The sequence below is a fragment of the Bison bison genome, unplaced genomic scaffold (assembly GCF_000754665.1).
Source record: "Bison bison bison isolate TAMUID 2011002044 unplaced genomic scaffold, Bison_UMD1.0 scf7180017864211, whole genome shotgun sequence".
Classification (NCBI taxonomy): Eukaryota; Metazoa; Chordata; class Mammalia; order Artiodactyla; family Bovidae; genus Bison; species Bison bison.
The window spans coordinates 1,118,619-1,131,450 of NW_011494783.1; the positions used below are offsets into that span (position 1 = coordinate 1,118,619).

At 38.3% G+C, this 12,832-nt stretch overlaps 1 protein-coding gene across 3 annotated transcripts in view; it reads right to left on the reverse strand.

The window, feature by feature from the left end:
• Nucleotides 1-12,832, reverse strand: part of TPK1 (thiamin pyrophosphokinase 1) — a 395,885-nt gene that overhangs the window by 216,313 nt on the left and 166,740 nt on the right. For all 3 annotated transcript variants that reach the window (XM_010844870.1, XM_010844867.1, XM_010844869.1), the window contains one exon: nucleotides 2,911-2,983. In XM_010844870.1, the coding sequence (XP_010843172.1) occupies nucleotides 2,911-2,983 (73 nt within the window). The remainder of the gene's footprint in view (nucleotides 1-2,910; nucleotides 2,984-12,832) is intronic.

Here is a 12,832-nt window from a genome sequence, read left to right on the forward strand (position 1 = left end):
AGCTCCCTGTGCTCTACAGCAGTTGCCCATTAGTTGCCTGTTTTACATATGGTAACAAATACGTTTCAAGGCTACTCTCTCAATTCGTCCTGCCCTCTCCTTCCCCTCGCCATGTCCAGAGTCTGTTCTCTATGTCTGCATCTCTATTTCTGCCCTGCAAATAGGTTCATCAGCACCATTTTTCTAGATTCCATATATATGTTATAAATAATATACAATACTTTTCTCTTTTTGACTCACTTCACTCTGTGTAACAGGCTCTAGGTTCCTCCACCTCACTAGAACTGACTCAAATGCGTTCCTTTTTATGGCTAATTATTTGCTATTTTAAGCTGTTAAATTTTAGGACAATTTATTACGTAGTAATAACTAGTGAATACAAATGGCAAGAACTGGGACATACTCTTTAGAAGCTGACAAACCAACCACTTGATATTTTAGTGTTTTCAGAAGTTTATCATGCAAACCAATTTTAAAGTCAAATGAATCAATGCTGGCTACAAATCTGCTTCATGCTTTAAACAAAAATTTAGCATTTTAAATTTCTTCTTTATTTTACTTTCCACAATAGAGCCTCAGTGTTACCTTCATTGAAGATCCAGACAAGGTACCAAAAAAAAAAAAAGTGTATGAAAGTGGAAATAACCTCCATTCACTTATAAAAGAGCAAGTGTTTCAGTTGGAGATAATGGCTTACATGAATTGTGTGTAACACTGCATTAACTTGTTGTCATTACCATCATTATTAAACACAGCCAAGCATTCACAATGTGCTCTACAGGGCACATGAGCTTCTACAGGACGTCACGGGCACCCTGTAGGAACACACCCAAGGAATTCAAAAGCAATGGATTCTCATCTATACATGAAGGGGGGAAAAAAAAAACTTGATTGTACTCCATCAACTTACATGTATGCAATGTAGGAATTAGAAGGTTCAGTTAACCTTCCTTTTCAAACTAAACCTTAACAAACATAAATGACTTTTGGTGTTTAAAATCAAAAGTGATGCAGGAAATGCAAGAGAAATTCATCTGAAGGTATTAACTCAAAATCTTCCTTTACCCCTGAGCCATTCAAAAACAAAAAACCCTGGCTTCCCAGTCTTTCCAGCTATGTCCTTATCCTCTGCAAGAACTATCAGACTGACACTTGCAGTTCTGGCAAACCTGAAGCATAAGAGTGGGTGGCGGGCGGGGGGTTGGGGGGGAGCGGGGGGGAGGGGAGAAATGGAAGGAGAGACAGAGAGAGAGAGAGAGAAAGGACAGACACATCTGGCCAGATCTTCAACTGGTTTCTGAGTCTGCCTGTCCCTGCCTCTCCTGCTGTTTCTTCTGTTCCTGCAGATATGATTAATGTCTATGAATTGGCAAAACTCTGGTTTGTAAGCAAGGCTGAGGGCTTTCCGTCCCAACAAGGTTGAGGTATGGAGTTAATGAGAAGTGAGACTGTGGGGAATGAACAGAAACATGCCAATGTTAAAGTAATTGAGCATGAATATCAAACACTGACTTGGGAACAGTCTTCATTTGCTGACGGGAAGTCTGATCAGCTGCCGGGTGGATGGCGTGGGTACACAGATCTGCATTCATTGCTGGCCTCAGAATTTCCATCACAACAGCCTACACTTTATAACCCTGGTACCTTGTTTCCTCACCTAGATTCCTATTTCCCTTTTCTTCTCGTTCTTTTGTTCTTTTTCCCTCCCCTGCCTCACTCTCTTGCTCCTCCTTTACTTCCATCCTACAAATGCTTTCTTCTTTCTTGTTTATGAATTTGTCTCCTCTATCCTCAAGCCTCACAAAGAATTTAAAGCTTCTCTCAATAATTGCTTTTTCTTTAAAATATGCATAATTTACTAATGCCAGTTCAGAATAACACAGATGATGGTGTTGTGGCTAGAAGAATTGCTGATGCTATAATTTTCATTTTAAAAACCTTGCATTGTCCTCTAAAGCCAGTGAAAGCTTGAATTATTAATTAGTATAAGACACTACTCTGTCTTCTATCATTCTCAAATAGTTTACTTGTATGTTCTTAAGTGGCAAAGAGCTTTGCAAGATTTGCACAATAGTGACAAAATGAACACCTTAATAAGCTCTACATTATTACTAATTTCAAGTTTTAATGAAGAGTTCTTCAGAAGAGCAATAATAGTTTTAAGAAAACTAAATATTAAAAAAAAAAAACAACCCTTTGGTTCTAAAATTCTGTGGTTGTTGCTGTGTAGTTGCTAAGATGTGCCTGACTCTTTTGCAACCCCATGGAATTTTCCAGCCAAGGATACAGGAGAAGTTGCCATTTCCTCCTCCAGGGGATCTTCCTAACCCAGGGATGGAACCCAAGTCTCTTATATCTCCTGCTTTGGCATGTGGATTCTTTACCACTGAGCCACCAGGGAAGTCCTCTAAAATTCTAGGAATGCACCATAAGGCATTTTTACAAAAATTCATTTACAAAGATTTTTTTTTTCACTAACAATACAAATGGACAAAATTTAAATGTACATCAGTTGGAAACTGTTTAAGTAAAATACAGTACCACTCATTAAGTGAAATTTAAAATGATGTGTGAAAAATACATAACTAATGAAGATGTAGACAACACAGTATACTTTTAATGAATCAAAAGCTGTAAATTCATTTAATATATACATGCTTAGAAGACTAAGCATTAATGCTTATCTGATGGCCACAGACTCTAAGATTGTGTTTCTACTTGTCACTTTCTAAATTTCCATTTGAACCTATAGGATAACTGCTAGAAAGAATACGTAAGTAACAAAGTCACTAAAAAAAATGAGTTTCTCAATCCCTACACATACACCAAGGAAAACTGATACAAAAAAAAAAAAAAGGAAAAGCAATCACATAAGAAAAGACCTTAAATATAAAAGTGTTAATGGTTTACCTTAATAGCGTAGTATTCTCTAACTTCAGGCCTAATAGAATCAAAGTCTCCACTGATGAATTCAGGCAGAAAGCTGAAAGAAAGAGTTTCAAGTAAGTCAATTATTTAAGACTATTTAGTAGCTAACCTTTAAAATTATGATTATAAGAACCAGAGAGAGAGCTAAGGTACTCAAAAGGAAAAAGAAACAGTCTATTTTCAGAGTGAATGGGATGTTATATCTTATGCACTTAATTTTCACTTGGAAAGACTGAGGGGAATTCCAGGTACTCAAATAATGTGTCAATTTAGTCTCATTATCAGTCAATATTTATCTTGCTTAAAAAAACAGATTAAGATTAAAGAAGATTACTGCTTTAACAAAAGCTCCCAGTTCAAAACCCTAGCACAAGGACTCGTATTCTCTGCATAGTACTTTCTACAAATAGACAAAACTTTGACATTTTACCTTCACATCAGTTCAAAACTTTCAACAGATTCTAACAGAACAAATGATAATGAGGATGAGGCATTTTTGTAGCACATAAATCAGTTCAAAAACATTTTCCAAATAGCCTGCTGACGTATTTCTAGAAATAGGAGTCTTCTAGTTTCGTCTGCAATACCACAAAGATCACAGTTACTAAATAGGAGAGGATTCTCCAAATGGATGTTTCTAATTCTATCACAATTACCTTTTTTCTCTTCCCTACCATTTTCAGAACTCTTTTAGGAAAACCTCCCTTACTGTATCTACATAAGCCATCCTTTTCTATTATAAGACATCTGTATGACCTGGAAGAATTTCGTCCCACTAAAAATACCTAACTGTGGAGAAATAAAAACATCCCTGGACTTCTCAGTACTCCTGCCAAACGCCCGAGCTTCTGAGCTTCCAACGTATATATGAGGTAAAGAAGAGAATGCTTGCTTTCATGTCTTGCAGAAATATTCTGCTCTTCACAAACCAACCATAAAAACTAGATCCAGCTTTCTACCCCATTAATTGCTTTGATTCAAAATCCTAATCTAACTTCTGTTATGTCTTCTCAAGATGGCCAAATTATTACAGAAAGAAATAAGTCTCTAGAGACTGAACATTACTGCCGGCTGTTATAAGTCAAAAAGAGGTAAAGCCCAGAACCTAGAGATATCCTTGGGTCACAAAAGACAAGACACAGGGAGAAAGACATCTTTCTGCTGGAGAGATTTCACTGATATAAAAATGGGCTGGGGTTAAGATTCAGGCCCATAAAATGTCCCCAGAGAGCCTTTCAAGAAGGGAGAAGCACCGCTGCCACCACCCCACTTAACAGTTGAGAGAAAACCTCATTTTCTCGTCTTTCAGATATGAATATGCGGCTATTCTCACAGGACCACTGATCTGTAGCTGCATGAGTCAAGGGTTTATAAAAACTAGAGAACAGAACTCTGACTCAGAACACCTCGTGTACACATTCAGGATAATATTCATAAAGAGGAGTATTTAAAAACCCATCACTGACCTTGTTCTTTTGTAAGATGATTTTAAGTTCTTAACCCAATTGATGTGCTGCAGTCCATGGGGTCACAAAGAGTTACCAATGACTTAGTGACTGAACAACCACCACCGAACTGGAACTGTTAATTCTTAGGCCAACTCTGTCCATGTTGGACCAACTCTTCTTTGAGCTATTCATCTTCTTAGGGCTAAACAGTTAAGAGGAAGTCCTTCCATAGAGTTCTGTACCACAACACTGCATAGTTTTGTCTTTTCATTAAACATTAATACTTACGTATTAAAATTTTCAATCAATTGATTTCAGAACTGTTCACTGAACATCAAACCATGTGCAGAAGCAATAGTTCACTCAAAATAAGGTAAAACTGGGAAGTAAAACACCTAGGTTTTTAAATTACCTTGCCTGGTTTGAACATTTTCCTACAAACTCTTCTTCTCAAGATGTCCCTACCATAGTTATCTATGATTTTCAATTTCATTTTATACACATTTAGATAACTCCCTTCCTGATAACTTACTTAGGACTAAAAAAATAGACCATTAGGTTGTATCACTTCTTTTTCCTGTTGCAAAATTTCATTCATTTTCAAAGCTTCTTCCAAATGCCTCCACCTACCACCATTTAACTATAAAAGCGTTAGTCGCTCAGTCACGTACAACTCTTTGCAACCCAATGGACCAAAGACCACCTGGCTCCTTTGTCCATGGAATTCTCCAAACAAGAATACTGGAGTGGGTAGCCATTCCCTTCTTCAGGGGATCTTGCCAACCCAGGAATCAAACCCACATCTCCTGCATTGCAGGTGGATTCTTTACCATTTGAACCACCAAGGAAGCCCCCATTCAACCATACACAAATTAAAACACATATGGACCACAGACTATTCATACTTCCTATGGTCTGAATGTGTATGTCCCCCTCCAATTAATATGTTGAAACCCTAATACCTAAATGATGTTCTTAGGAGGTTATTAGTTTAAAATGGTGGAGCTTTCATGCATATATGAGTGCCCATAGAAGAGAAACCCCAGAAAGCTCTCTTCCCCTTCCCATCATTTGAGGACACAGTAAGAAGACAGCCCTCTATAAAACAGGGAGCAGACCTCCCCATGCAGTGCCTCTGCTGGCACTCTGAACTTGAACTTCCCACCCTCCAGAACTGGGAGAAGTGTTTGTTATTTATAAGCCATCCAGTCTATGGTATTCTGTTAGAGCAACTTAAAAGTATTGAGATATTGCTGGAAAGGATAAAAGGAATCAGCCCTCCAATACCACCACTGTCCTCTTAAAGAACTGAAATCTAAGAAGTCAAGTGAATTTGGCCAATACTTCACCATGTAGAGAAGCCATTTAAACTTAGGACTCTGGTTCTGTGCAGTCCAAATCATGTAACTTTCTAATAAGGCTGACTCTACCTTCCTCTACAAAGTTTAGCCCCTCGGATATCTAGAATCAATTTGGCAATTTCCAAATACTATATTTTTTGACAGTAAATAAAAATGAAAAATAAAGACTAATAAATGTAGTCAACTGAACACCTATCCCCTTAGGATACATCATCTTAAAGAGTATTAGATCTTTTTCTTACTCTATGATTAATGAAGGAAAGCAATCATGCAAATTCACTTTTATAATCTTGCAAAATATTAACAGGAAAGCAAAATTATATAGATAAAAAATAAGTTCAGTAAACATTTAATATAATCTTCTCCAATGTAACATAGATGCTTTAAAAAATGCATGAGGATGCATATTTCTAAGATGACTCATGGCAAAAGTACACCTGGTTTACATGCTGATATGGCTAAAATAATTATAACTTATTCTGATATAATATACTAGTTTTTGCAACTTCCTGAAATGTGCCTTCATACATTGCAATTAAAAGCCCATGTAACACTGTCTGAGGCATCTGTGGCCAAGCACCTGAGTACTCTGAAGAGGTACTTATTGTGGATGACACTTCACAGATGTAAAGGAACTACACTGTGATATAAAAGACAGTGTACACAAAAGATAATTTTCAGAACTATTTGGGGACTGACTTCAGAGAGCAAGTAAGTGATGAATGGCAAATGGCTTTGTCTTGTTAAATACAGCATTCAAGCAGACCTCTCCTTGGTATCCTCAAATCTACCAGCACTGACTCACAGTATTAAGATCCATCCCATGTAATAATTGGGAGGAGGCTGCTACATGACGAAAACATACCTAGTCATGGTGTGTTAGAATACAACTGTCTTTCAGAAAACTTTTTCTGATACCAGTAAAGAAGGCTATCCCTCCACAGAGGCTTCTCTGCTCCCAAGGAACATACAACCACTCCCTTTCCATAGCAATGAATCTCTTACTTTCCATTTCATTACAAGCCATTTCTGTAAATGTCTTTTAGCTTCTACTAGACTAAGCTCTTGGGGCAGGAGCCCTCTGATTGACCTTGGTATTGCTCAAAGCACCAAGTACACAGACGCTGATAATAACATCATAATTGAGAAGGCAAAGGAGGAGAAGCGGGGGGTGGGGTATGAAAAGAGGAAGTAGGAGGGAGACGCAGAAAAAGGAGGAGGGCCAGGGGAAGGATGGCAGGGGCAAAAAGAGGAACGCAAAGAATTAGGGGGAAGGAGGGAAGAAGTGGAGAAGGAGAGGGGGGGAGAAAACGCTGAAAAGGGAAGAGAAAGGCCAGAAGAGGAACAAAAGGGGAGGAGAAGAGTGGAAAAGCACCAGGGAAGACTTTTAACATAAAGTTACTAGGATGTCCGCTCCCTAATTCTCAGCTTGTCCACAATATTTAACTTTTCTGAGCTTCATTTCACCTTATGTAAAATGAGGATAATTCGGAGTGCTTGTGAGGATTAAGAGTTAATATACGTAAAGCACTTAGAAAATGCCTGGCACTCAGTAAGCAGAACTTAAGCCATTCAGTTAAAATAAAATTTATTACCAGAGAAGCTAACTCACTTGCTCAAGGTTAGAAGGCTAATAAGAGCTAGAACCAAATTTCACACCCAGGCGGCACCATCTTTATTCTCTAACAGCCATGTCTACAGCCTTCCAGACACATGCATTTACGAAATGGAATAAACGTTTCTTATGGAGAAAGTTCTTTACATAACTGCATTATCCTCCTGCTGATTTTATTAATCAGTGTTAATTTGGGCAACGTGTATATATGATAGAAGTAGCACTGAGACAGAAGAAAAGAAGGATTTGTGCTCCTTGCTATAGAAAGGATAGGATCTTGATTAAATAAATACATTAGGAGGAGAAATTTTGAAAATAGTGTTGAAAAAGAAGAGGGCTCCAGATACAAGAAAAAAAAAATAGTACCCCATCTAAAGACACAGGAATTGATCATTCAAAGATCTGAGCTAATATTCTCTGCAAAACTGCCTAACTTAATAGCAAAGGAAAAAACCCAAGGGTGATCTAAAAAACAATAAGTAAAATGGTACTGCGTTTTGACTGTGTTTATAGATGCCATGTTTTATTAAGTCTCTAATAGTATGAAAGATATTTAAATATGGATGGTCCCTGACTTACAATGGTTCAACTTAAGACTTTTTGACTTTACAGTGGTGTGACAGCAACAAGCACACAGTAGAAATGAGACCTCAAGTTTTGAATTTTAATCTCCTTCCTAGCTAGTGATATGAGGTACAATACATACTCTCTCAAAGAAGCTGGGCGGAGCCAGGCAGCCACAAGATCACAGGGGTGAGCGACTGACACAAGCAAATCCATCCTGTTTTTCACTTTCAGTACAGGACTCAATAAATTATGAGAGGCACTCAACACTTTATAATAAAATAGACGTTGTATTAGATGATTTTGCCCAACTCTAGGTTAATATAAGCATTCTCCTCCTTTCTGAACTGAAGGATTACCTTGCCTGGCAAAGGAAAAACTTCCTTGCTACACTTCCATTAGAATATGCAATTTTACTTCTCCCAAAATCCTGGCCCTTATTTGAAATCTGTCCTACTTGTACATCCAACCGCAGCTGCATGGTAATGAAGTAGCAGGGTGAGTGCCCAGTTATTCCATACCATAAGCTACCAATCCCTAGGAATGCTCTACTTATGCTTCTAGGTTTGTGATTTATTTTAATGAATAGAGAAGCGGTAAAGAGAGGCACAATTCCGAAATCATATGAGACTGCTTGAAAGTACATTTCATTCTAGGCAGTAAACACACAAACAAATGAATATTCAACTCTGTAACTGAGCACTCTAACCCAAAATACACAATGTAAATTTGATGGATCAGCCCATGACAGGGGAATTAACCTCTCACTGTAACCACTTGGAGAATCAGAAAAAATATGAGAAACAATGGTATTCAGACAGTGGAAAGCAGGCAGCTCAGCCCAGTGACTGCTGAAAAATGGGAAACAAATAAGATGAGCCCTCTTATTCCTCAGCCTTCTTCCTGGAGACAGTTTCTAGCTTAGACCACAATGAGGAAAAACTCAGAGACCCGCAGCCTAACAAGAGGAGACCAAGATTAATTTTAAGGAAAGCTGAAGAGCTAGAAAAGGTAGAAAATGGAACCATAGGGGAAAGATAGCTCCAGAAACCTTCATTCCTGGTGAAAATGCTATGAAGACTCTTGAAATGACAATAAATGATTTTATCAACTAAGTTTATCAACTTAGTTGATAAAATCATTTATTGTTGATAAAGTAGTAGAAGGGTTTGAGAGGACTGCCTCTATTTTTGCAAGATGCTCTCAGTCAGTTCAGTTGCTTAGTTGTGTCCGACTCTTTGCGACTCCATGGACCACAGCATGCTAGGCTTCCCTGTCCATCACCAACTCCTGGAGCTTGCTCAAACTCATGTCCATCGCGTCAGTGATGCCATCCAACCATCTCATCCTCTGTCAACCCCTTCTGCCCTCAATCGTTCCCAGCATCAGGGTCTTTTCTGAGTCAATTCTTAGCATCAGGTAGCCAAAGTATTGGAGTTTCAGCTTCACCATCAGTCCTTTCAATGAATATTCAGGACTGATTTCCTTTAGGATGGACTGGTTGGATCTCCTTGCAGTCCAAGGGACTCTTGAGAGTCTTCTCCCAACACCACAGTTCAAAAGCATCAATTCTTCAGTGCTCAGCTTTCTTTATAGTCCAACTCTCACATCCATACATGACTACTGGAAAAACCACAGCTTTGCCTAGATGGGACTTTTGTTGGCAAAGTAATGTCACTGCTTTTTAATATGCTGTCTAGTTTGGTCATAGCTTTTCTTCCAAGGGGCACGCGTCTTTTAATTTCATGGCTGCAGTCACCATGTGCAGTGATCTGGAGCCCCAGAAAATAGTCCCTCGCTGTTTCCATTGTTACCCCATCTATTTAAGAGCATCCATAAGCAAGATGCTCTACTGTGGGTAAGACTCTGTCAAACAGCACTGTATGCTACGAAGAAATTGTTCAAGAAAGGAAGAGTGCACTGATGTGTCCAACTTCATGGTCATCTCATTTTAGGAAATGGCCACAGCCAAGCCAGTCTGCAGCAACCACCATGCTCATCAATCAGCAGTCGTCGTCACGAGGCAAGACCCCTCCACAAGCAAAAAGACTGAGTCACTGATGGCCTAGATGATGGCCAGCAATTCTCAGCAAAAAATAAAAAAATTATTTAAGGTATATATATTGTATTTTAGGAGCTTCAGTGGTGGCTCAGTGGTAACCAATCCGCCTACAATGCAGGAGATCCAAGTTCAATCCATGGATTGGGAAAATCCCCTGGAGTAGGGAATGACTACCCACTCCAGTATTCCTGCCTGGAGAACTCCATGGACAGAGGAGTCTGGTGGGCTACAGTCCATGGGGTCGCAAAGAGCCAGACATGACTGAGCGACCAACACACACACATTGTATTTTAAGACATAATGCTATTGCACACTTAACAGACTACATACAGTAACTGCATACAGACTACACACATAACTTTCATACGCACTGGGAAATCAGAAATCCACGCAACTTGCTTTATTATAATATTTGCTCTATTGTAATGGTCTGGAACCTAAATTATGTATCTCTGAGGTATGCCTGTGTTTATAGTAGGTATGTACAGTCTTTCTCAACTGCACATGGAATATTCTTCACAATGGACCATATTCTAGGCCACGGTCCATCATTTTTTTTTCCCTTAAGGACCCAGTCACCATTTTAGCTTCTGTGGGCTCTAATGTCTGTGTTGCAACTATTTAACTCTGTCATGATACAAGAAAGTGGCTGCAGAAAATAGGGAAGCAGTAGTATGGCACTGCTACATTCCAGTAAGTGTCACTTACAGGCGGCGGGCCTGCAGCCTGCAGTCTGCCAACTCCCGCTCTGGGCCGAAAGTAAGACTCAACAGATTTAACAGGATTGAAATCATACAAAGTGTATTCCATGACACATAATATTCTCTTTTCTCACTTGCTCAAAGTCATCAATTATAAATCAGTACTACCTGGAATGAAGCATGACCACAAAGAGAATAAACTATTTGAGGCTCTAAAACCTCCATTTATATATATACAATAAAACTCTATTAAATAAATTCAATCATATGCCATTAAAGTAGGCTATGGATTTCAATTTTTCTAGATATATTTTATGCTACTTACTATTCACACTAACAAACTGCCCCACTAAATTACATAAGTTTGAAATTATATTTAACATTTATTTATATACACATAATGCAAATATAATCAATTCAATTTTATAATATTTTATAGTTCAGGCACACCTCAAATACTGAAACATATATATTTTATAAATTAATTTTCTCATTGACAAATGTATAATTTCAAGTGTGAATCAGGACGCAAAATGTTACAGATATTATTCTTTAAATTAACATTTAACAGCAACTTTATAAATCACATATTTAATAAAAAAGCATAATATTTAGTGTAACATTTGGTAATAAGACACTACTACAATTATACCAAGCATATATTAGAAGGTCACTTCAGAAATCATTTCACTGCCTCCCCAGCTGGCAGTTTCATATTGTATATGCATGCAGGTGCTGAAAATGTGATGTCAGAGGCTTTCGTGACACGTGGGAATACATTTCCTCCACACAAAGGATGAATTGGGTCTGCCTCTGTGGCTCTGCAGGATTTTCAAAGCTCAGAAAACTACATAACCTATCAGTAGTTTCAGGAATGAGATTATTTCCATTCCAAAGAACCAGTTTACATGTTTAATTAATGACCTGTCTGCTGCTGCTGCTAAGTCGCTTCAGTCGTGTCCGACTCTGTGCGACCCCATAGAGGATTCGACATAAAAAAAATAAATAAATTCAACAGCAAAATCTAAGGTAAAAAGATTTTAGAAGGGAAGTAGTTTTAAAATTTAATACCAACTCTATGCCCAAAATGTATTGCTTCCTTTGCTATAGAAAGAGTTGACGAAAGATGAAAACGCTAAGAAATGAGGATCACAGAAGTAAAATTTACACAATATTTACACTAAAAACATGAGAACCAAAGAGTATGCACACACTGAATCACATAAAATACATCATCAAAGATAATAAACAAGTCATTAAAATAAAGTTTTATATATTACATATAATGTGGCAAGTTTTCTCTAAGATGAATAATGTGTCAAGACCTAAATAAGAGTTTTTGTGAAAAGATGGTTTATTCTACTACATCATATTTATACAGTGAGTTTCCAGAAAACAAAATTTATAATATAAACTACACTTAAGCACACAGCCTCTTGTCATTTAATTCACTTTCATCATTCTTGCAAGATGCTATTCTTAAAAGACTCATTATCAAAATTCAGGATAGAAATGAGGTTTGGGGAGAAGAGATAAGGAGACTGGGTCACCATTTGCTGCTGCTGCTGCTGCTGCTGCTAGGTCGCTTCAGTGGTGTCTGACTCTGTGTGACTCCATAGACGGCCTCCCACCAGGCTCCTCTGTCCTGGGATTCTCCAGGCAAGAACACTGGAGTGGGTTGCCATTTCCTTCTCCAATGCATGAAAGTGAAAAGTGAAAGTGAAGTTGCTCAGTCTTGTCTGACTCTTAGCGACCTCATGGACTGCAGCCTACCAGGCTCCTCTGTCCATGGGATTTTCCAGGCAACAGTACTGGAGTGCGGTGCCATTGCCTTCTCTGGGGTCACCGTTTAGGCAGGGCTAACTGCTGCTCAACTATACAAATGGCAAGAACAGTGATTCAGTGTGGAACTCTCTAACAAGGCACTGCATTTGACTGACTAGCCATTAAGACATCTGTAAAAATGGTTCAGTCCATCTTTTGAAATACTTCTCTCAACATTCTCCAAAAACAGAAAACCATTTTAATTTTGAAAGACTAAACGAAAGATTCAAGCCTCAGAAATTTGGTTTCACCTTTTTTCTAACTGGAGGACAACTACTTTACAACATTGGGGTGGTTTTTCCATACACCAACATGAAATGGCCACAGGC